General features: G+C 37.1%; 2 protein-coding genes across 3 annotated transcripts in view; both read left to right on the top strand.

Annotated features, from left to right (window-relative positions):
• Positions 1–24,052, top strand: part of LOC150089821 (uncharacterized) — a 256,206-nt gene that overhangs the window by 120,631 nt on the left and 111,523 nt on the right. The gene's annotated exons all lie outside the window — the stretch shown is intronic.
• Positions 11,281–24,052, top strand: part of LOC150089822 (angiotensin-converting enzyme-like) — a 55,433-nt gene continuing 42,661 nt past the window's right edge. For both annotated transcript variants that reach the window (XM_090389665.1, XM_090389664.1), the window contains exons 1-4: positions 11,281–11,743; positions 14,886–15,044; positions 16,302–16,386; positions 22,510–22,656. In XM_090389665.1, coding sequence (XP_090245791.1) covers positions 11,528–11,743; positions 14,886–15,044; positions 16,302–16,386; positions 22,510–22,656 — 607 coding nt within the window. In that variant the 5' untranslated portion in view covers positions 11,281–11,527. The remainder of the gene's footprint in view (positions 11,744–14,885; positions 15,045–16,301; positions 16,387–22,509; positions 22,657–24,052) is intronic.

Genomic DNA, 24,052 nt, shown 5'->3' with positions numbered 1-24,052 from the left:
AATGAAGTAGAGAAACTTATGGGAGGGCATTCCCATTGTGCTAAAAACTCCTTTTAAAATTAATTTTGAGGCATCAATAAATGTATTCCATTCATTAGGATTATGTTCGATGCCCATTTCATTTTGCAAAGACCACTACTATCTTTATGGAAACACATACTGTCTTCTAAATGGAATATTTTGAAAACACTTCAAGATATTTCTGATAAACCGTAATTTTACTTCCTGCTTCAAGTAACTTCCACTGTTGTAATCTAGAACCAAGGAGTTCTACTTGCTCTTTAGATAGGTTCAAATCATGAAGTGTTATTCAATTCTGTTTAATTAAGTGGCATATATTATTCAAGGAATTAATCTCGGAAGCTTCTGCACTTTTCATACCAATTAGTTGCCTTTAGCAAGGGAATGGTTGATTGCTGGAACAAACTTCCATGGAAGAATTTTTGCTTTCATAAAGGTGACTATGGTGGTGTCAGACATTTTTAAATTCTGTACAATGGGACTAATGGATGATGTTACCAACAGCAAATTATAAATGGGAAGCATTCAGGGAATTGATCTTGGAAGCTACTAGGCTTTTCAAACCAACCATGAAATCCTATTTAAGATTTAGGCCAAAATGGTTGTCAGATGAACTAATGAGACTTGTGGCAGAGAAGGAAAATGCATGGGATGCATTAACAATAGCTGCTGGCAGAGGTGAAAGTAATTCTTGCACTGCTTCTATTGGAATGAGCAGCAGCCTGAAAAACAAGATGCAGGGTATTTCAGAGACTACTGGAAGTCATTGTGGTACAAGTAAACACATGGGTTGTGTTAGGGTAGCTAAGAATAGGAACAGGTGCATGTATACTTGCGTATACACCAGTGCTAGGAGTTTGGTAAATAAATTTGATGAATTTGAGGTGTTGGTCAAAACATCAAAGGCAGATATTGTTGGGATATCAGAGACGTGGTGTCACACAAATATAAGGAATGCAGAACTGGAATTTGGGGAGTACAATGTGTACAGGAAGGATAGACAGGATAGGAAGGAAGGAGGGGTTATGCTATAGTTAAGAAACACAAAATCCAAGGAAGTGCAGCCAGTCGACATCGCTGGACAGTGCAGTATCGAGCCATTGGTGTGACATAAGCAATGGGGGATCAAAATTGAGAGTAGGAGTGTGCTATAGGCCTAATGACTCTGAGTATAATAAGAAACTGTACAACAGGGAAATAGAGTGGGTCTGTAAATCAGAGAGTCTTATAATGAGGGATTTTAATTTCCTGGATGTTGACTGGAATTTGTGGATTGTCACTTAGCATTAGCATTAGCATTAGCATTAGCAGAGGCATATGATGCAAGAAAGCAAGCTTATTCAGCATCAGCCAAAAAAAAAAAAAAAAAAAAAACACCCACTCCCATTTCACCCCTCCGTTCGTTCGAAATACCTGTCCAGTTGAGCTTTAAATTTGTTTAGGCTATCAACTTCAACAACAAGTGATGGAAGTCGGTTCCACCAACCAACCACCCGCTGGCCAAAGGCAAATTTCCGCACATCTATCCGACATCCGTCCTTCCTCAATTTGAATTTATGCCCTCTGAGGTGATTATTCTGAGAAAGATGAAGAATCCCATTGGCATTGAGCATGCTCAAACCATTCAAAGCCTTATACACCTCTATCAGATCACCTCGCCGGTGCCTAGTCTCCAGACTCTGTAATTTGCAAAACTTAAGCCTTTCTTCGTAAGAGCAACCCTTTGTTCCATTTACTAATCTTGTTGCCCTTCTCTGTACCCGTTCCAGCAGCTCTACATCCTTCTTGAAATGAGGCCTCCAGACCTGTATACAGTACTCAAGATGTGGCCTTACCATTGCCTTATACAAGGGAATAATCACCTCCTTATCCCTGCTAGAAAAATTCCTGTATATCATTGACAAGACACCATGCGCTACTCTTGCAGCTCGTCTGCACTGCTCAGAGAACTTCATATCTGCCTGCACAATTACCCCCAGGTCCTTTTCATTCTCCACCACTGTCAGTGTAGTACCGCAGAGTTGATACGTTGCTCTGGGGTTACTGTTTCCCATATGCAGCACTTTACATTTGTCGATGTTAAACCTCATTTGCCACCTCTCAGCCCATCTGTTCAACCTTTCCAGATCCTGTTGCAGCAGCATAGCGTCAGTATTGTCCTTAACGACCCTGCCAAGGCACTTACGCACTAGCAAGGCTTTTGTCTATTTATTGGATGATTGTTTTCTACATCATCATGTTGAGGAGGCAACTAGATAGTAATACTTTTGATCTAATTATCAGTAGTGATTCTTCATGCATTAAGAATCTGCAGATAAAGGAACCACTAGGTGGCAGTGATCAGTGTGCTGAAGTGAGATATACTCAAAGAGGTAACTACCATCAGGGGTAAAGGGAAGGGTTTTTGCTTCCTTAAAGGGGACTATGGTGGTCTGAGACAGTATTTAAATTTTATACGGCGAGACCAGCTGATAATGTTACCAACAGAAAATTCAAAATGGGAAATTCAAAGAATTAATCTTGGAAGCTACTAGGCTTTTCATACCAGTTAAGAAATATTATTCAAGATTTTTCCTAAATGGATGTCAGATGAACTAATGAGACATGTGGCTGAGAAGAAAAATGCATGGGATACATATAAATTAATGGGTGACATGGAAGCCTATGATAGATATAAACTGGTCTGTCACAAAGGAGATTAGACAGGCAAAGGCAGATTATGAGAAATCTTTGGCAAAGGATGCAAAGAAAAAAAAAGCAAAGAGTTCTTTACCTATGTAAACTCTAAAAGGAAAGGAAAGGGATGAATCAGATTGGTCCACTGAATATTGACGATTCAACTGTTGATGATCCTGCTCAGGTGGCTAACAAACTAAATGAGTATTTTGCCTCTACATTCACACATGAGGAGTTATTTGGGGAGGGGAATACCAGAGGTGAATTAAACTTACAGTGAGCTAGATGATTTTGTAATAACTGAAAGGAAAGTGGAGGAGAAGTTGTTGAAGATAAACATAAGGCACCTGGGGTGGATGGGATCTATCCAGTTATATTAAAGGAGGCAGCAAAGGAAGGTAAGCGCTGCGACTCTACCCACAATGCATGAAAAGCCTCTCAACAAATTAGGTATGATTGGTTACAGCTGTCTGACAAATTACAAGTTGTAAATTAAGTATTTTGTAGGGTCTGTCACTAGTGCCTGCTCTTATCCTTGGTCAGTGGTGGCAAATTGAAGGAAAAAAAATCATTGAAGCAACATAAAGCAATTCTTATCAAACGAAAGGTTTCGTTTCTACACAACCGGAAGGCAAGGAGGGCATGATAAAAATGAATTCAGGAAGTTTGAAATAACAGTCGAAGTTTTATAAATTGTTTAAAGATGTTTTGCTTTGATATTCAAATAAAAAGTTACAAGTGACAGATAAAAACTTGTATAATTATTTACATATAGGTCAATGCTTATGACGAGTTAGTCGTCTCAGGTGAGGGTAACACTGTTTTTTCTCTGGGAAACTCTGAGTTTTCGTCCAGCAAACAGAAAATCAACATCAGAACACAATTTACACCCAATGTACATGGAACAATATGGCCTCAGTCGCTGATGCTCCTTAAACCCTACAACTAATACTTATGACTATCATTGGGATACTGTGCCCTCGTGGGTAGCAACACAGTTGGTAGGATCATCGTCCTTCCCACACTGGGTGGAAATGACCTGAGTTCAAGTTATGTTGATTACATGGGAATTTTTGAGTCTTTTTCACAATGTGGCAGAGTTAGTTGGTCTCAGATGAGGTAGCATGGTTTTTATACCAGAAACTCTGGTTTTTCATCCAGAAAACAGAAAATCGACCTCAGAACATGAAATTTACATAAAATGAGTAACATGGCCTTAGTCGCCAATGCTCCTAAAACCCAACAACAACCAACCGGGATATTGTCTTTACTTATTTAAGTTTATAAATGTATTTACAAATTCAAGCAGGAATTGCATTCAGTTTTACAGAGAGGCAATAAAATATAGGCTCTAGTACAAGTCATTTCTTCAGAAGGTGCAAAGCGTGCTCCAGCATGCCTACTGCAGGTTTGGCAGGAGGATGTTACTTTTTATGATAAACTGGTCACAACAGTTTGTTCCTATCCAACATCGGAAATGTTGCTGTGCTATATCTCTTGAGTGTGTATTTCTTATAGTTTTTCTCTTTTCGAAGTTTGCAGGGAATCTACGGCGCGAGCGCATTAAAAAAATTAATGGTGTTCGATCGGAACATATTTTTGAAACATACTAAATTGTTGAAGGAGTCCACAGTGGGAATCTTGTGTGTCCTTGTTCTCAGCCCATCAAGCTTAGGCATCTGATACTTGAAATTGAGGGTATGTCTATGATCCTTGTGATGAGTTTTGCTAGTAGATTTGTTGATTAAATCTCTATTTTTCACCGGATCGAGATTGTACTGGAAAATCGACCTAGAGTTTGTAAATGGTCGCCCCATTAACAGGTTGACTAACCTCACAATACAGCATTCCAGTTAGAAGTATCTGCTGCTTTGTGCTTGTGAGGCTGAAGACCAGATAATGGAGGCATAGAATAGGATCGGAATGAGGCACATTTGGATGTATTGTATCATTGGTGTTGAATCGCTAACTCCACTAGCTCTTGCACATGGCTGCATACATCTTGGCTTTTATGTAGTCAAAGTGACTTTCAAATGATAAGTCCTCATCCCACGTAAGGCCCAGGTTCATGCTGGAGGAAATATTCTTCACTAGGGTGTTGCCTATTCGGATGTCAACATTATTTTTCTTCTTTTTTTGTCCCTACCAGTTGAACCGATTTCATTGGTTAAGTTACAGACCAATTGAGTTAAATAATTCTGAAGCAATGGTATTTTGGTGATTTACACTTGCAGAATCTGCTTAGAATCTTTTGAGATTATGAAAAAAATTAGGTCGTCTGCATAAGATGTGAGGTCAGTCCGGATATAGGGCTAAAAAAAAAAAAAAGTTTCAGTGCAACAGGCCAATCAGAGTGCAGCCAGCCAAACAACAAACTAGGGAAAGAAGGCAAGATGGTTACTTTCCTAACCATTAATTCCTTATATAGAAACGTAGAAATGGCAGTTTTCTGGTTTACACGCTATTAATTTCATTTAAATTAATCTAAAATTAAAAATATTAAATTAATTTAAAAATCAAGAAATGGCTCAAAATACAGGTATAGGTATCAGTCGCTCGATCCTATATTTATCCAAAGATACCAGGCAACTAACCTTAAATTCAAACAATCATTTAAACTAACGATATATTTTCAAATCGCGATTTTCATGCAACTTCTTTGTCTAGTCAATGGACGATCGCCATGACTAGCATGAGGATAAAGGAAAGTAACTAAAATTAAGCAAATTTGTAGCCATGCAAATGGTAATAACATGCTATATTACTAGAAATATTATATATACAGGGTGATTCACTACCAGTGCGACAAACTTGCAGGAGGTGTAGGGGACACAAAGACGAATCGGAATCACATAGCATTGCAGGGTCCGAAATGCCTTCGTCATGCGGTAGAGGACGTTGAACGGGAGGTCGCGTGAACAGAGATTCCGCTGGAAGTCAGCATTTGAGAACCGGTTCCCGAGGCAGTTGGATGGACGAGTATTCAAACGTTGAACTGGCCGACATGCACCTCGCGTATGGAGCTGCGGACTGTAACGAGCGCGCCGCTCTGCGCTTGTACCAGGCACGTTTCCCGCACAGGCGTGCTCCTCATCATACGATTTTCGCACGTGTGCACAGAAGGTTACGTGAGACTCGTTGTTTCACGAGAGGTATCATGAATCGAGAGCGAACGACGAGGACGCCAGACAATGAGGAGAATGTCCTACGTCTTGCAGAAGGCAATCCGAGTACGAGTACTCGAGCGATAGGCCAACGATTGGGTATTTCCCAATCCCCTGTATGGAGGATACTGTCAACAAACCAAATGAGTTCATACCATCTGCAATGCGTCCAATCATTGGAGCCTGCGGATTATCCACTCCTGAAGACTTTTGCTACTTGGTTTCTTCAACAGAAACGGTTCGCAAATGCTGAGTTCAACGTCCTCTACCGCATGACGAAGGCATTTCGGACCCTGCAATGCTATGTGATTCCGATTCGTCTTTGTGCCCCCCACACCTCCTGCAAGTTTGTCGCACTGGTAGTGAATCACCCTGTATATAAACGAGTGTAGCAAAATATACAACAAAAACGGCCAAAATCACTAGCGATGCAGGAGCTCATCAAAAACAGGTCTACACACCTCGACATCCGCGAACCTCTCTGTACGGAAAGGGTAGACAGAATAGGTAGGAAAAATGGTTATGCTGTTAGTTGAGAAACACAAAACTTTACAGATTATGCAAAGGTTGGCAGGGTTGTGAATGACAGTATGCTACTGCAACAGAATCAATAAAAATTAAGCAGATAGGCAGAGAAGTGGCAATTGAAGTTTAACGTTGATAACTGCAAAGTACTGCATAAGAGTAGCAAGAACCCCAAAGTAACGTTCTAAGTGTGTGGTATTGCAATCCAGCAGTACTGCAACAGGATCAAGAAAAATTAGGCAAATAGGCAGAGAAGTGGCAATTGAAGTTTAACGTTGATAACTGCAAAGTACTGCAAAGTAGCAAGAACCCCAAAGTAACGTTCTAAGTGTGTGGTATTGCAATCCAGCAGTGGAGAATGAAAAAGACCTGAGGGAGGGGGTAATTGTGCAGTGAGATATGAAATTCTCTGAACAATGCTGCCAGGATTGCTCATGAGGTTTTGTCAACAATATACAGGAATTTTGCTAGAAGGGATAAGAAAGTTTATCTTTGTAGAAGGCAATGGTCAGGTCACACCTTGAGCACTACAACAGGTTTGGAGGCCTGATTTTAGAAAGGATTTAGTGCCCCTGGAACGAGTGCAGAGAAGGTCAAGCAGATTGGTGTGGGGAACAAATGGGTGCTCTTACCAAGACAGGCTTCAGTTTTGAAAATTGTAGCGTTCTGGAGACTAGGCACCTGCGAGGTGATCGGATTTATGTGTTTAAGGCTTTGAATTGTTTCAGCAAGCTCAATGCTGATGGAATTCTTCTTCTTACTCAGATTACGAACTTGTGGGGACATAAATTCAACCTGAGGAAGAACGGTTGCAGAATAGCTTTTGACACTGTTGTGCATGGAAGACTACTGTACAAATTGGAGCAGAATGGTATTAAGGGTAAGTTGCTACAATGGATAAAAGGATGGTTGAGTGGGAGAAGACAGAGGGTGGTAATAAATGGGTGCTGCTCTTCGTGGACTAATGTTATTAGTGGAGTCCCACAGGCGGTGTTGGGTTCTCTGTTGTTTTGTATATTTATCAATGATATCGATGAAGGTATATCAGGCTTAGTGTCGAAGTTTGAAGATGATACAAAGGTTGGCAGGGTTGTTAATGCAACAGGAACTAGATAATTTGGGCGGATGGGCTAAAAAGTTGCAACTGAAGTTTAACCTTGAAAAATGCAAAGTACTGCATATGGGTAGAAGTAACCCCAGAGAAAAGTACCAACTGTGTGGTACTACACTTAAGGTGGTAGAAAATGAAAAAGACCTGGGAGCAATTGTGCAGTCAGATATGAAGTTCTCTGAGCAATGCAGACAGGCTGCCAGGGCAGGTCATGTGGTTTTGTCAATGATATATAGGAATTTTGCTAACAGGGAAAAGGAGGTGATTATCCCTCTGTATAAGGCAATGGTCAGGCCACACCTTGAGTACTACGTACAGGTCTGGAGGCTTCATTTTAGGAAGGATGTAGATTTGCTCGAGCGTGTACACAGAAGAGCAACAAGATTGGTGAGGGGAATGAAGGGATCCTCTTACCAAGAGAAGCTTAAGTTCTGCAAATTGCAGCAGCTGGAGGCTAGGCACCTGCGCGGTGATCTGATTGAGGTGTATAAGGCCTTAAATGGGTTGAGCACGCTGAATTCTGATGGGATCCTTCCACTTGTTCAGATTATGAACCTAAAGGAGCATAAATTCAAATTAAGAAAAGACAGATGTAGAATAGATGTGTGGAAATTTGCCTTTAGCCAGCGGGTGGTTAATTGCTGGAACAAACTTCCATCTGTCGTTGTGGAAGTTGATAGGTTAAATAAATTTAAAGAGGAACTGGAGAGGCATTTAAAGGGAATGGTGCGATTTTTTTTTGATTTTTTTTGGCTGATGCTGCAAGAAAGCAAGTTCTCATACACTTGCTTTCTTGCATCACATGCCACTATTACTACTACTACTACTATAGATGTGTGGAAATTTGCCAGCGAGCGGTTAATTACTGAAACAAACTTCCATCTGTCGTTGTAGAAGCCGAAAGTTTAAATAAATTCAAGTAAGAACCAGACAGAATTTTGAGGGTATTGGTTAGGTGAAACGGGAAGTATTTTTTATTTTTGGATAATGCTTTATAAGTTTGCTTTCCTTCATCATATGCTAATACTAATTTTGATGAATTACATGATGCTTTTTGCTAGTGGGGGAGGTGAAGAGCAACGATGAGTATGAAGGATATTTTGTTTTTAATTCCAGAACATCAATCTTATTTCTCCGATGCTTATTTCTGAAAAGAGCGATAATGTTTTTTTTTTTTCCTTGGGGGTTAAGCCTGAAACGAAAATTTTTTAGACGTGTTTCGACGGTCTCGATGTTATCACTCCGTGGCTGAGTTAGTCTGTCTCATGCGTAGATAGCAAGATCCCTCCCCCCTCCCCGAAACTGGGGTTTTTATCGTTCAGCAAAACAAATCGACCAGAGAACCAGAACCGTACCAAGCCATTTTAGTATCTGAAACAAGAATGAAAAATTGCGCCCTTCCCTAAAATATTAAAAAAATATGACTTATTTAAAATAAATTTCTAGTAAAAGTTTAAAAAAAAAAATTAAAATCTAGGTTATAAAAATGACAACCAGTAGGGCGACAACCATGCCCAAGATAGCGCTGGCGCCCAGAGCTCGGTATCTGTACAGTAGCGCAACAAAGATTTTCATCTTGAAAAAGCAAGATGATAAACGATTCGAATAATCAAAATATAAAATCGAAAACGTTGACAATTATTTAATCTTTCTTTCTTTTGGCGTCCCTTTCAGATTTTAACCTGAGGCAGGAGCCTCGTTCACCTCACCCTCGGTACGGCTCTGCAGAAAATTTACACGCAATTTACAGACACAATACAAATGGGTATATGTAAGAAATTACCGGGTGACCCTAATATAATAGGTTTTCTTAATGATGGAAATAAGGCGCATTTAGGGCTAGAGCCTCAAGCTGCGAACAAATTTAGACTATGTATATAAAGTGCTTAGCATCATAATACACAGCCATTTCTGAATAACCAGAAAATTTTTTTTTTTTAAGGTGGCATCGTTTTAGGTTATATCTCATATTGTGAATGCCTTCACAACGATGCCACCTTAAAAATTTTCTGGTTATTCAGAAATGGCTGTGTATTATGATGCTAAGCACTTTATATACATAGTCTAAATTTGTTCGCAGCTTGAGGCTCTAGCCCTAAATGCGCCTTAGTCTAAATACATCATACACCATCAGGCATCTCTCATATTGTGGAGTTATACTTCATAACTGTTTTTGCCATCATTGCATCACTTGGGTACCTACCCACTCACTGACGAAGGGCCAAATAGCCCTGAAACAGTGCTGTCTTGGTGGTGGTACCTATCTGAGAATAAGTAACATTAGTCTTCTCCTTAGGTGAAGCGTTACTTATTCGAAGTAGTGCAATATCATGGCAACTCGTTGTGAAGGCATTCACAATATGAGATATAACCTAAAACGATGCCACCTTAAAAATTTTCTGGTTATTCAGAAATGGCTGTGTATTGTGATGGAAATAATTCCTTATTTCCGTCCTATAGAGAATATCGAGTAATATAAATATTTTCCCGGTGCATTGAGTGTTGAATCACTTTGCTCAGTGAACCTTTCGTAAATCTTTTAATGCTGCTTCTTTATACTTAATTTGGATCACGATATGTTGCAGTGTCATCTAGTCTAAAAAATAAAATATCTCTTTTTTCAACGGTTTCTTATATGTTAACTACAGTGCTAAAATTTGATTCATGTATACTGTATCAATAAATCGAAATGTAATTCGAAGTAATGAAATTTCACAACTGTTTTGATGGTCATTTGTTATGTTCTTAGATTGTTATTGTCGTTATTATTAGCCATATGATGCAAGGAAGCCTGAGGCTTATGCTGCATTAGCCAAGGCGCCTCCGTAGCCAGGTGGGAAGGAGCAGCAGTGTGTAGCACACGCTTCTTGATTAGACCGGGGTTCGAGCCCGTCACCACCAAATACGGAGGATGCGGAAAGGTTAAGGAATGACCACCGCATATCCTGGAGCAATATGGACTTAGTTGCTAACGCTCCTAAAAACCAAACAACAACATCATTAGCCAAAAAAAATTTGTGAATTACCCCGAGAGAGAGTCAGAAGTAGAAGGGAATCACCAAGAAAGAGAAGAATGATGATATCCAGCTTGGGCGTGCCAAGCCCATACTCACCAGACGTGAACCCCTGGGGTTGATAGAATATCAATTGTTATTACATCAGTTAAATCAACATTAACTTCAGTTCAAATAAAATATCAGAGAAAAAATACACAGTATTTATTTAATAAAATAATTTATTTTATTATAAATTATTATTTCCGCGTATACCGTATGTAATTCCCTTTGAACCGAACCGTTAGATGGCGCAGTAGGCGCCATCTAGCGGTACTAAAGAGGTAGATATTAATTATGAATTCCGAGATATTTCATTGTAAGTTAATACGTTTATTGACTGAGCGAAATTTGCTACAGATATATAGCAAATATGGTACTTTTCTTAGAAAATACCGTATTTGCTACGTTGACCATATTTCCAGTGGGTAAAGGAAATTAGAAAGTTTCAAAATGCGGGTACCAACATATGATAATAACATGGTACATGAATTCCATCACTGAGAAGATGATGGTGCAAGTTTCTTACTTAGATAATAAACCTGGTTCATCTTGCGCAAAATATACTTAATTTATTTATTTATTCATTCATTTATTTATTTATTTTTTTTTTTTACGTTTGTTCAAGAACCGTAACATCTGATTGTCACTCCACATAATTATTCTACCTAGACTTCTGCAACGCAGGGGCAATATTCTCTCATTCTACCTTAGCACTGCAGCTAAGAACGTTTCAGATATTGCATTTGGAAAAAAACGTGCGGACGTTTTTTGTAGGGAAGTTTCCTGTGAATAATTTGAAGAATTATACGCTTGCGCAAAGTGACTACTCTCTAATGTACATGAGTCATTTTCCCACTAGGAGATTTAAGGAGAGTCGGTTAGATGAAAAGTGGAAGGTTTTAGGGCAGCAGGAGACATCAATGAAGATTGATATGGGCATAATCGAAATCAGTCTTCCTGAAAAGAAAGACTGAATGTGCGCACTGGTAGTGGTATTCGCGTTCTTAATTTACTGGAGTACTTTTGGGAGATGTTCAGAGATGCCTAAAGATGGGTTAATCAGAAGCGAATTAGTTGGCGTTCTGTATATGGAAGAATTGGGCCAAAAACTGGAATATACTATGAGTGAGCTAAAGGTGGCAGAATGGAATGGTCTAAGCGATCGTTCTGCCAGCTATCAAAGAAGTATGGTAAGTTATTTAATTATTTTACTGAAGTTCTAAATTTTCTTCTTGAAATATGCGAATTATGTGATGAATTTTAACTTTCAGAAGAGCTTGCCTTCTCTCCTTGAAGAAAGATACATTTATGTATCTTTAAAAATAATATATAAACTGGGGTGTGAGATTAACTTTTGGATTCCTGTCAATAAAAAGGACCATGAGATATCATATCATTTGAACTTTTTTTTTGTCGTCAAATACGTAATATATAAAGTAGTGAACATAATGAACTTTTCTACTCTCAAGTAAAGTGTGCTTGCAGAGCCCCTTTATTTATTTGGCATTACTTGTGCTAGAATATTATGTACTCGTACAGGTAATACGCAGGAGACTGGAGTCAATTGTAGAACTTCAAATTTTCTACTTGTGTTAGTTTTATAGCAGTCAAAAGATGCCTGAGCGTGGTGAACTACTGAATGGAATGGGTTTTGTTTCAGTTGCAAATTACGTAGGCCGCGTGCTTTTTTTAAATTTTTTTAGTTATCTTTTTCAGAAAAAAAAATAAAATTCTGTTTTCTTGGCCATTTTTTTGTTGTAAGGTTACGTCTACATAACAGGCCTTTGTCTACCACTACATGCTCAATTTGTTCTTCTTTTAATACTTATCAATTAAAATAGGTTTTATTTTGTGATTATTATGACATGTCGAAGTACTTTGACAGAAACGGCTTTGTGGGGACAGTTGTAACATTTGAAATTACAATTGCCCCTTTACAATTGTCTACAACAACGTTCATATTCTATACGCAAATGCAGTACACTATAATACTCTATTCCAGGGGGTTGTCCCAGGATTTTCTAAAGGAAGGGAGACTAAAGCAATTAAGGGGAAGGATTAACAGCATAGTTCCTAGGAATCATTAAGCTTTAATTGTCATATAGCGGTAAAAAAAAAAATCCACATTATTTTGATCACGGGGGGGGGGAAGACTTGGAAACTTACAGTCCCATTAGCCCTTACCTGGGACGGCGTACTCTTAATCTTAATTTGAGAGAAAACGTCAAAGCATGTATAAATATGTTCTCCATTCAGAGAGAAAAAGAGAGAGAGAGAGATTGTCTTGTTTTTACATTTCACAGAATTAAGTAAAGAACCACAAAATTGATCTTTATTTAAGAAGTTGAACAAACTCAAGACTTTGTTCAAATATGAAATTTGTCTTTTTTATACATTTCACAGAATATAAACACACAATTAATATTTTCTTAAGAAGCTGAATAAACTCAGGTCTACACTGTGACATTGTATCTTTGAAAGATGTTCATTAAACTTGGAATTTCACTTTAAATTTGTCTCTTTTACACGTTTTATAGAATAATCGTTTAAATATAACCAATGCTCATTAAAAGTTGGAATTTCATTTGGAGTTTGTATTGTTTATATCCTTTACATTTCACAGAATAACCAAGCAACTTAATTAAGTATGAAAATATATCTAAAAAATTAATCTTTTCTTACTTCATGGCAGACGCAAATTGAATCAAAAGGAACCACAGTTTAGTGTTTATAACATTTTACAGGCAACGATGGGAATTTAGAAACTCCTATGCAGCCCGCTACCATCCAGTCTTTCCATTTCACTGATCGAGTTTAAACACTGTTCACAATAAAATATTCATGAAAAACATTTTGTTCTGTTAATTTTGTCGAGCAGTGTAGCTGAGAACTTTGACCTTGTGTCACACTGCAATCAATATGCGTATCAGATAGAAAATTTTCAAATAAAAGGTTACCCGATGACAATCGGCATAATATAAGTTGAAAGACGAGAGGAGCATCTAATAAGGCATTCATTAATATAAATTTAAATTTCATAAGCGAGAAGAAACTATGAAAATTTTTAAGAAGTTGAAGAGCATGAAAATCAGTTGTCCAAGCACTATACCACATATGCTCTTTTCCACTTTTCTGAAGTACATCAATGAAAAATATCCAAACAATGTAATTTTATTTTGTACACAACTTGCAACTGAAAGAAGAATCTTTCCCTTCTGTCCTCGCGGCTAACACGGCAATTACTATGATAAGGGCCTAGATTCAAATTCGTCTTGATGGAAGAAATTTTTATCGATATTTTTCTAAATGTGGCCAATTAATTGATCTCGGGCTAGTGTTGCTTTGTTTTATCTCCACAAAATTCGTATTTTTCGTCCAGAAGAACAGACAAACAGTAAGAAGAATATACGATGTTAATGGCACAATACACCGAAGCCTCATGACCTTAGTTACCTCGGCGTTTAGCGCACACACCACCCAACCAACTTTCCGTTCGACAGTTCGCAACATGGCACTGCATTGCTCAGACATCTCTTGGGTAAGAAATAACGGCGAGAAATTTGAAATGCTAAAAATGACCTCAGTCTGTCCTACGGTGTCCACACTTCAAGACAACACCCTGACTTTGCGCACCATGGCCCAAAAACTGTCAAGGCGCCATAGAAACTGAGTACACTGATTTATTAATAAGACTTTTTTTTTTTTTTAATTTTAAGGAAATCTTTATATAATATGAATCAGAACTACTATCAGTAATAACTAGGAAATCTTTATAATAACTTAAATTCAGTTTGTAGTACACAGATTTGATTTTATACTGGTGCTATTGGTTTTCTTGAGCACTTTCCTTTTCATTTCCATTCAGTAGGTGAAATATGGTCCAGCGGTTAAAAATCTATCATTTTAGGGCCACCTGAAAATTAGCCCTTTTTCCCGTGTGTGTTATGTCTGTAAGTTGCGTGTGTTCTCTGGTCAGTTTTTAGTTTTGTCGTACGAAAAATCCAAGAGATCGGTGGAGAAGACTTTGGTATCCTCGACTGAGATCAATTAACTCTGCCACGGAGTGAAAAAAGCCAACAAAAGTTCCTTGTGTCATTGGTCCAGTAAAAATACACTGCTCATTGAAAATTTGGCTGCCTTTATTCAATAAGTTTACTGTGACGACAATGGTTATCTGTAATCTTAAGGATCCAGTATTATGTAAAAATTTTGTTCTTTACAAAAACTATATTACAGAGTGGGGCTGTAGTTCAGAAATATTTCGATTTTCAAAATTGAAGGTCATAAATTTAAATGAATTGCTTTCTCTTTTTTTTTTTCGATTTGTTTCAGGTTCAAGCACGGAAAAGATTGTACGATTTAAGAAGTGATGCTTGGATTACGACAAAAAGATTTGATTTCGTAGAATTTCGCAATGAAACATTGAGGCGACTGTTCAGCATGATGTCTGTACTGGATTTATTCGCTTTGCCAACTAGGGAGTTCAATCAGGTAATGGACATTTGCTCATCCTTTTATTGATTAGCATATACTCACATCTTTAATTTCCCATATTCCCATTTAATTCCTTGATAACATATTAATAATTTGTACGAAACATACGTTTCGCGCAGTTGCTGTTTTTGATGACAATCTGGCAGAACACGAACTTGGACATAAAAAGTTTTTTTTCTTGAACTGTTTACCATATTGATTAAGAATGTATTATACATTTGTACATAATCAGAGATGTGCAGGATAAACTTAATGGATTGATGATGCCTAGAGCCATGTTCATACTCTGGTTGTTTAATAAATTTTCATCATTTCAATTCAGGAAAAAATTGAATTTTTACCGTCAATGACAGGATTAGTTTGCAGTTAAATTTTGTCTCCCTCGGACATAAGGAAAAGTATATTTTGTGAAATAAAGCAACTAGTTGACAATATTTCTTCAGTTTCCTTTAGAAATTGAAGAAATATTTCAAGTTACTTGTCTGGTTTTCAGCAATTTTATCTTCACAAACATCCTTTTTGAGCAAAAAAATTGATCTTCACAACACCATATTTTTCTATTTTCTATTACAATAATTTTTTATATCATCGAGCCTAGCTCTTCTTCTTCTTCTACCACTTAGCCAAAATTATGCTTTCTACCTCACGACATGGTCGCAGTAATTGATTTCTCGAGGATTCGTACTCATTGAATATCTTCATGAATATATGTAATTAGTTATCTCATAGTTCTGATAATTTTAAGCATAATTTTTATTTTTGACATGTGGTAATTAATGCACCATATTTCAAATCCCTCTATTCTAATGAGATACCTATCTTTCATTCGTATCCAGGTTTCACACATGCACGTGCTAAAATTGGCTTTATTTCGAACTTGGTTTCTTTGAAATTTGTATCTCTCTGTCTGGTTAATGGTTTCTTTGAAATTTGGATCTCTCTGTCCAATTCTGCATTTTAATTTCTTTTATGTGATTATTCTAAATTAAGTAACATAGGAATAATTCAATTAAATTAACCAACGTTTACAGATTGTCATTATTACATGTATTTCTAATTTACATTGGTTTATATCTATCTGTTTATATGTAAATTCCTTCGCGAACATCAGTTGTAAAACACAAATGTAAAAAACAATCCATTTTATTTTCCATGGTTCCCTACACAGAATACTTTTTAAATATCGAATTTTAATGTATATATACTGCTTATGCTTACTACACACACATAAAAAGAGTATTTTCAATCTTGCAGATTCAAAACATCAAAGCGGTGATGCTAAGTACATACAGTACAGGTTTTGTACGTCTTCAGTATAAGCAGCTAAGATTGGAACCAGGTAGGTGGCTAGATTAATCTTAATAGAACAAATTTTTGTTGCTTGGCCATATTTATTCCGATTATTATACAGTATGAGTAATTATAGGTATCATAATCGACCATTGAATTCATGATCCGAACTCTCTCTTTCGTTACATACAACAGGGAATCTCTTCATTGTACTGCTATTAATGAAAGCCCATCACTTAAAATAGGGCGTCCAACCTACGGCCCACTGGTCGTGTTTGGGCCATTCCTTCACATTGTGAGCCCGCGGCCATGTGGGAGCCCTAAGTGTCGACTGACTCCCGAGTTTAAAAATAGCTTGTCACGAAATTAAAAAAAAAAAAAAATTTCTGTTTATACTCCGGCACGACAACCAAGTCAGTAGAGTTTACAGTACAAATATCTATCAGTCACAGGCTTGAACCCCAGTCCATTCAAGGAACGCGTGCTATGCACTCTCGCTCCTGACCACTAGGCTATGTGGTTTCATATATACATGAAAATATTTTACCAATATTTAGTAATATTCGATTTCTCTGTATTGTTCTTATGATGTTTTACGAGGGGTGGATTCAAAAAAGATTTGTACTCACCCAGAAGTGGTTGCGATAGAAGGCTGAAACAAACACAATGTAAACACCATGTACAGAGCCGGCCCGAACAAAAGCGGCGCCCGGTGCAAAGTTGACTTGCGGGGCCTTGATACAAATTTCGTACAACAAAATAATTTATTGCATTTTGATATTTATTACATTGCACAAATTGGCTTAGTAACGATTACATGAAAATGATAAATATTAAATTATTTTAATAAAATTAACATTTCAATCACAAAAAATCTTTAATAAATCAAATAAGAAAAATAATTGCTTCATATACTTATAAAATACAATTTGGTATGCGACTTAATCGAATAAGGTCACAATATGTGATTTTTGTTTCATTTTCTTACATGTTTTACAGCAAATTCGTTGATAATATCATCATAATTTAGTTTTTTGGCTATTTCGGATTCGATAGATAAAATGGCTAAGGAGGTAAATCGTTCTTGACTAATGCTAGATCTCAAGTAATTTTTTATTATTTTCAATCTTGAGAAAGATCTTTCTGCAGATGCGACGGTAATTGGTAAGGTTAATATAATTTTCAGAACAGTAACAAAATTTGGATACAATTCAAATAAATTATTTTTCAGTAAATATTTGTAGTATTGTGATCCTGGAAGGCAAAACTCGACGACAAATTTTGATTTCATTAAATAAATCAATGCAATCAATATCGTCTTGTAAGGTCGCATTTAAGTCTTTGAAACATTTAAGAAGATCGTTTTCAGTCATTTTGAATATATTATCCGAATTATATAAAAAAACCATATGATGTCTCATGTTCGTGATAAATTTCGAATCTTTTCTTAAAAGAAATAATCGCACTATCGATTATGACTAGAAAATATTGAATTATGAAATATTCTTCGCCTGATGAAATAGGCTGATCGGTTCCTTCATAACAAAATTGCTTTGTTTTTCGTCCAGTTCTTTGATTCTTAAATTCAGATGTCACTTGTAATTCTTCAGCTATTTCCTTTGCAGTTATTAAAGAAGATTTGAATCCCGATTCATGATACTGTTCAAAAAAATTTAAAAGGCCTTTTAAATGTGAATTTGCAGTACCGATATCTATATTTGAATTTTGAAATATCTTGCTCACAATATTTACTTCATTCAGTATGTCATACCAAATGACCAAACTTAATAAAAATTCAAATGAAGTAAGTTTATTTTCGATTGATTGGATTTCGTTTTCATGTCACTGGTATGTTCATAAAGGTATTTCAAAGCTAGAGAAAATTGTGGTACTTGGTATCTCACAGATTTCACACTTTCGAGGCGACATTCCCACCTCGTTTCTGACAGTGGTTTTGGAGTAAGATGTTTGACACGCTCTTTTAATATATCGCAGCGTATTACAGAACTTGCAAAAATATATATGCTTTGTAAAGTCCCAAAAAATGAATTTGCAAGAGAAGATGATTTTGAAATGTCTCCAAGAACTAAATTCAAATTATGACCTCCGCAGGGCATATGCTGTGCTTTGGAATTCTTTTGCAGGATAAGTGCTTGCACACCTTTATATAAACCTCTCATATTAGCTCCGTTATCGTATCCCTGTCCTCGACAGTTCCCTAAATCTAATTCCTCCTTTTCTAATATGCTTTCAGTTTTAGCTGATAACCCTTTTCCTGTCGAGTCTTTTACTGTTTCAAAACAAATAAATCGTTCTTGTATACTCACATCACTTTCAGAGTTATCTACATTAACATATCTTAAAATAACAGATAATTGTTCTTGATGGCTTACGTCTTGGAGTGCAATCTAATAAAATTGTGAAATACTTAGCTTTCTTAACTGTATTTATTATTTCCTTTCTAACTTTTTTAGCCAAAGCAGAAATCAGTTCATCTTGTATTCTATAAGATAAATAGGAACGCGATGCTGATTCTACCCACCAAATGTTGTTTCATGATTGGGTCAAATCTTGCAAGTAATTCTACAAGACCTAAGAAATTACTGTTGTGCGGTTTATATAAAGCATCGCTACTGCCCCTGAACGCCAAATTATGCTCTGATAAAATTGCAGCCACTATTCGTTCACAAACACATTTTAAACGCTGTGCTTCGTTTTTAATTATTTTTTCATGTTCTTTGTCAATAGTGTTTCCAAGTTTCAAATTCTTTGCAAGTTGTAACAATTTGTACATAGCTTGTAAATGATATTTTGATCTTTCATGACTTTGTAATCGCGATTACAATTTCATGACTTTGAGTAGAGTAACCACCTTCGTTCTTCACGTTCCCCATTCGTTAATTTTCTTAAATAATAATTTTCAGAAAAAACCTCTGTTATTTTTATCTTTCGGAAAATCGTAGTTTTTTACTTGTGTCACGCCATTTTGTACGATAGCCATTCTAAATTTATCAGTTATAATTTCGGGCCAAGTACCAGGATCATTGATATCGATATTTTCGTCTTCGTCGCTTTGTTAATTCTCTTGAAGCTGCGGTCCTCGGAATAATTCATCTTGTTCGACGCTGACAAAAAATCCTTGGTCTGTACTTTCCCCTCTGCTTCGTGATTATCTTCCGTTCTACAGTTTTCTTATCATCGCTTTCCTCTTCATTAGGACGAGAGGTGGCTTTATGATGATCAGGATCGTTTTCGTGGATGTCGCACGGCGTAATTTCATTTCCGCGAGTTTGATCTTCCAGTAACTGTGAATTATGCGTTTCTTCAGTTTGTTGCACATTTTCGGTTTTTAAAAATTTTGCGAGGGAGTTCCTCTGTTTTTCCGTAATTTCTTCTCTCTTTCTTTTTTTCTTCAATTTATCAGGGCCACACATATACTTTCTTCCTGCATCTCTGTCTCTACTAGTCATGTTGCGAAATAGATATTAATATGTTATTTATTTTCAAACCTCGCGAATCGCGATAAAAACGTACGATGTACGATCAGCTGTCATATATATATATATTCGTATTTGTGGGGAATATTTATTCAATAATTTCAAATGAAACTACAATAAATTATTATTTTTATTTGTAAGGAGAGATATTTTAAATATATTTGAAAGAAAATATATTTTTCCGTGTTCTTTGGAGAATTCTTGGCGGGCTTTCAAATAATGTTAATAACATGATTATTGACATTTTATTTCTTATGTATATTAAAAATATGGCCATTTTATGGCGATGTCGCTAGATTTTGCGACAGTATTAAAACAAAAAAAAAAAAAAATTAAATCATTTTTATTTTGCAAAATCAGTCAGCGGCGCGGGGCCTTCAGAAACGCGGGGCCTTGTGCGCTCGCACCGTTCGCACCCCCCTCGGGCCGGCTCTGACCATGTATCACACTTTTTAAACATAGTCACCAGAAAAAATAGCACACTTTTTCCACCTCCCAATATGCTTCTGCAGGCCAGTTTCATAGAAGTCCTCTGACTGTCCTTAAAACCACGAATCGGTAGTAGAAATCAACTCATCATCAGCAGCAGAGTGTTTTCCAAGAAGAAAGGAAAACAGGAAAGGAATGAGGGCAGGAAAAAGGACGATTTCCGAAAGTACAAGGTCGAGTGAATAAGCATAATGCGGCAATATTTCAACTTTTCCTGGCACATCGACAGCACCTCATGTGCACATTGTGCCCTTTCCTTTTCTTATGGTAAGGGATCAAAAGTCTGACACTTTACTCATATGGGACTGTTGATAGGCTATGTTCTCCACAAACCCTACAGACGCCAATACGGCTATCTTCCAAGATTAATGCCTCAATTTTTGAAATACTCTCTTCTGTTACAAAAATTGCAGAGCGTCCTGGGATTTCTTCAGTGTGCACTGAGGTTCTTCCACATTTGAATTGTTTATAGCAGTACACAAGAATACTGTTACATGGACAGTCTTCTCCATAAACGTAACACTTAATCCCATGTTCTGCCACAGAAATTTCTACCGGAATCTCTGTTCCTACTTCAAGCTTCAATCTTTGGAATCTCGGCGAACTGTTTTTGATAGTAATAGTAATGGAGGCATGTGATGCAAGAAAGCAAGCGCATGAGCTTATGTAATATCAGCCAAAAAAAAAAAAAACATACATCCATTCCCTCTAAAAGTTTGTCCAGTTCCTCCTTGAATTTATTTAAGTTATCAACTTCCACAACGACAGATGAAAGTTTGTTCCAGCAATCAACCACCCGCTGGCTAAAGGAAAATTTCCGCACATCGATTCTACAACTGTCTTTCTTCAATTTGAATTTACGTCCTCTCAGTTTCGTAATCTGAGCAAGCGGAAAAAAATCCCATCAGAATTCAGCGTGCTCAACCCATTCAAGGCCTTATACACCTCAATCAGATCACCTCGCAGGTGCCTAGTCTCCAGCTGCTGCAACTTGCAGAACTTAAGCCTATCCTGGTAAGAGAACCCCTTCGTCTCCCTCACCAATCTTTTTGCCCTTCTCTGTACACGAACAGTTTGATGAACTTTGATCTCAAACTGTTGTACCATATTTTAGCTGGATAAACCTTCCTGCCGGATCTTCTATGCCATGTTGATCTTCACGCTCCAGCGATGGCTATTAGACAGAAGACTGCATTCCACATGGTAACTCTAGATTAGAGATCTCCAGGAATTCCTTCTCCAAAAGAACATTGACACTCATTAACAAGTTCAATCTGGATATGACTGTAAACAGGAAAGAATTTCACAGAACTATTTGCAGTAGGTTGACTGGCTGACAGATGAGTTCTGGTTTAATGATGTCCTCATTAATTCGTGTGTATGTGATAATGTCTCCTGCAGCAACTTACTCTCTCTCTGCGATTTTCTTCATGGCGCTGGACTTGATGTCATAAATACCATTTTTATTTCCTTGAATTGGACTGTTTACGTTTGAAGAACTCTCATTGTATAAAGTGTGTTATTCTACTATTTATTTTCATGTTTTGTACGATCTTTGTTCTGTTATCTTTTTCTGCTCTGTTTCGTGGATTGTTTTGGTTGTTTTCCCTTGCAGGAAGAGGAAAGGAACACTGATCGGTATTCCACTTTATCCATTGTGACACTTTATTTCATTCAGGCTGCAAACAAAAAAAAAAAAAAAAAAAGAATGCAGATCGAAACCAAAATTTGTGTCTTTGCTATAGAGATTTCACTGTATCAGAGAAAAAAAAAAATCATCTTTCTATCATATCTACTTCTGAGTGAATACAAATCTTTTTTGAACCTACCCCTTCATATATATCTTCCAAGTATTTAATGATGAGAATGCTAGTGGTAAAAATACTCGTAATAAGAATGATATTTCGCATTTAATTATTAAATGTAAAATAAATTAAACTGTAAATATAAAAGTTGATAATAAATATTAAGTTCTATTTAACACACATCTTCACTTCTATAAAAATGCGTGTTTATGGTAATGTACAGCTCTTGCAGCCCGCGACTTGCAACATTTTATTTGCATTGGCCCTAGTTCAAAAAGGTTGGACCATTCCTGCCTTAAAGGTTTCATATTTGCATATTGTACAAATTACGTATTACTCCTTTAGCAAAATATTAATATTGTGCTGTTTTGTGTTTTTAAGATCTTTCTGCCATCATAGCGGATGGCGTGAATAGAGAGGAAGATGCCAAAAAAGTCTGGACGAAATGGAGGGATGCAACTGGAACAGTCATCAGAAAGCAGTATTTGGCTTTCGTGAAGTTGGCCAACATGGCTGCTGAAGCTAACGGTAAGTGTGCTTGATACTCCTTCAAGACCTCTCGAGTGAACGTAGTAGTAGCGTTTTTTTTTTTTTTTTTTTTCAGAAGCATCAGCAACTAAGGCCATATTGCTCCGTATATATATTGTCTGTAAATTGCATGTTCTGCGGTCGATTTTCTGTTTTCTGGACGATAAACCCGAGTTTCCGGGAGAAAAAACCATTCGACCCTCGCCTGAGACCGACTCAGGTTGTTCGCAGCCGGTGTGGGGAGGAGGGCGATTCTACCAAATGTGCTACTCATGAGGGCCAAGTGAACATAATCGTGATGTGCGTATGTGTGTGTGTGTGTGTGTGTGTGTGTGTGTGTGTGTGTGCGCGCGCGCGCGCGTTAAGCAGAAAGGCAAATGAAGTTACGAGACGTCAGTACATTCTTCAGTCAATTTGCCTGTTTGCTGACTCAAACCCGAGTTTTCGAGATGTAAAACCCCCGCGGGAGACTAACTGGCTCGCCCACGTTAAATAATAACAATAGTAATAAAGAAGGTGGTAAAAGTTCCTCCCGTCGAACTGGAACTTAGCATCTTGACTTTTACAGAAGGACGGCGATCGTAGCCACCGTGTTCATCACGAGAACGAATGTTTTCATTTTACTATTCTGGCGTATAGTTAGTGTTGGGTTAATTGATACCGGGAAGTGAAGATCTAATTAAGATTTATTTGATTTAAAGTTGTGAATGATCAGGTATTCCGGTTTTCGGTATTTTCGGAATTCTCTGTTTTCAGTCCTCTTTTTTTTTTTTTTAAACGTACTCCGGTAGAACTTTTTACTATCATGATTAATTGTAAATAGTTTCTAAACTGGAACGCTTTGGACACCTAATTGAAAAATTAAAGACATCTAACTGAAAATACAACATTCACTTTACTAGGTGAGTCAATTCTTCAGTTAATTCCAGCAACGCTGTTAATTCAATAACGGCATCTAATTTGAATCATTATTCACAAGACACAAATTCAGTTCATTGATCAATTCCCAATCATATTACAGATTTTGAGATGGTCTGCAATGTCCGTGGACCATCATATAGAATTTTCAGAATGTCTATAAAGACATGATCTGTTATATTTATTATTGGTGTTTTTTTTTTTTTTTTTTTGTTTCTTTTTGTGATTAGCCATTAATATGCCAAATTATCATAAGGGCTCACAAAGATTCTCCAATTCTCGGGGCCTGCTTCTCATACAAGTAGCAGCTTAGTTTGGTTGGTGCCATCATCGGATAACCATTATTTGTTTGCACATATGAGTTTGCTAAGTGTAAAGTGCTGATATCCAGAATGGTATTAAAATCGTGATTACCTCAATCCTCCTTTATGCCCACTGTCTTCCCCTCTTCCTTCCCCACATACACATCTTTACTTCT

The sequence above is a fragment of the Mastigoproctus giganteus genome, chromosome 2, assembly GCF_048544385.1.
Source record: "Mastigoproctus giganteus isolate SK-2022 chromosome 2, ASM4854438v1, whole genome shotgun sequence".
NCBI classification, from domain to species: Eukaryota; Metazoa; Arthropoda; class Arachnida; order Uropygi; family Thelyphonidae; genus Mastigoproctus; species Mastigoproctus giganteus.
This window is presented reverse-complemented; position numbering and strand designations above follow the sequence as displayed.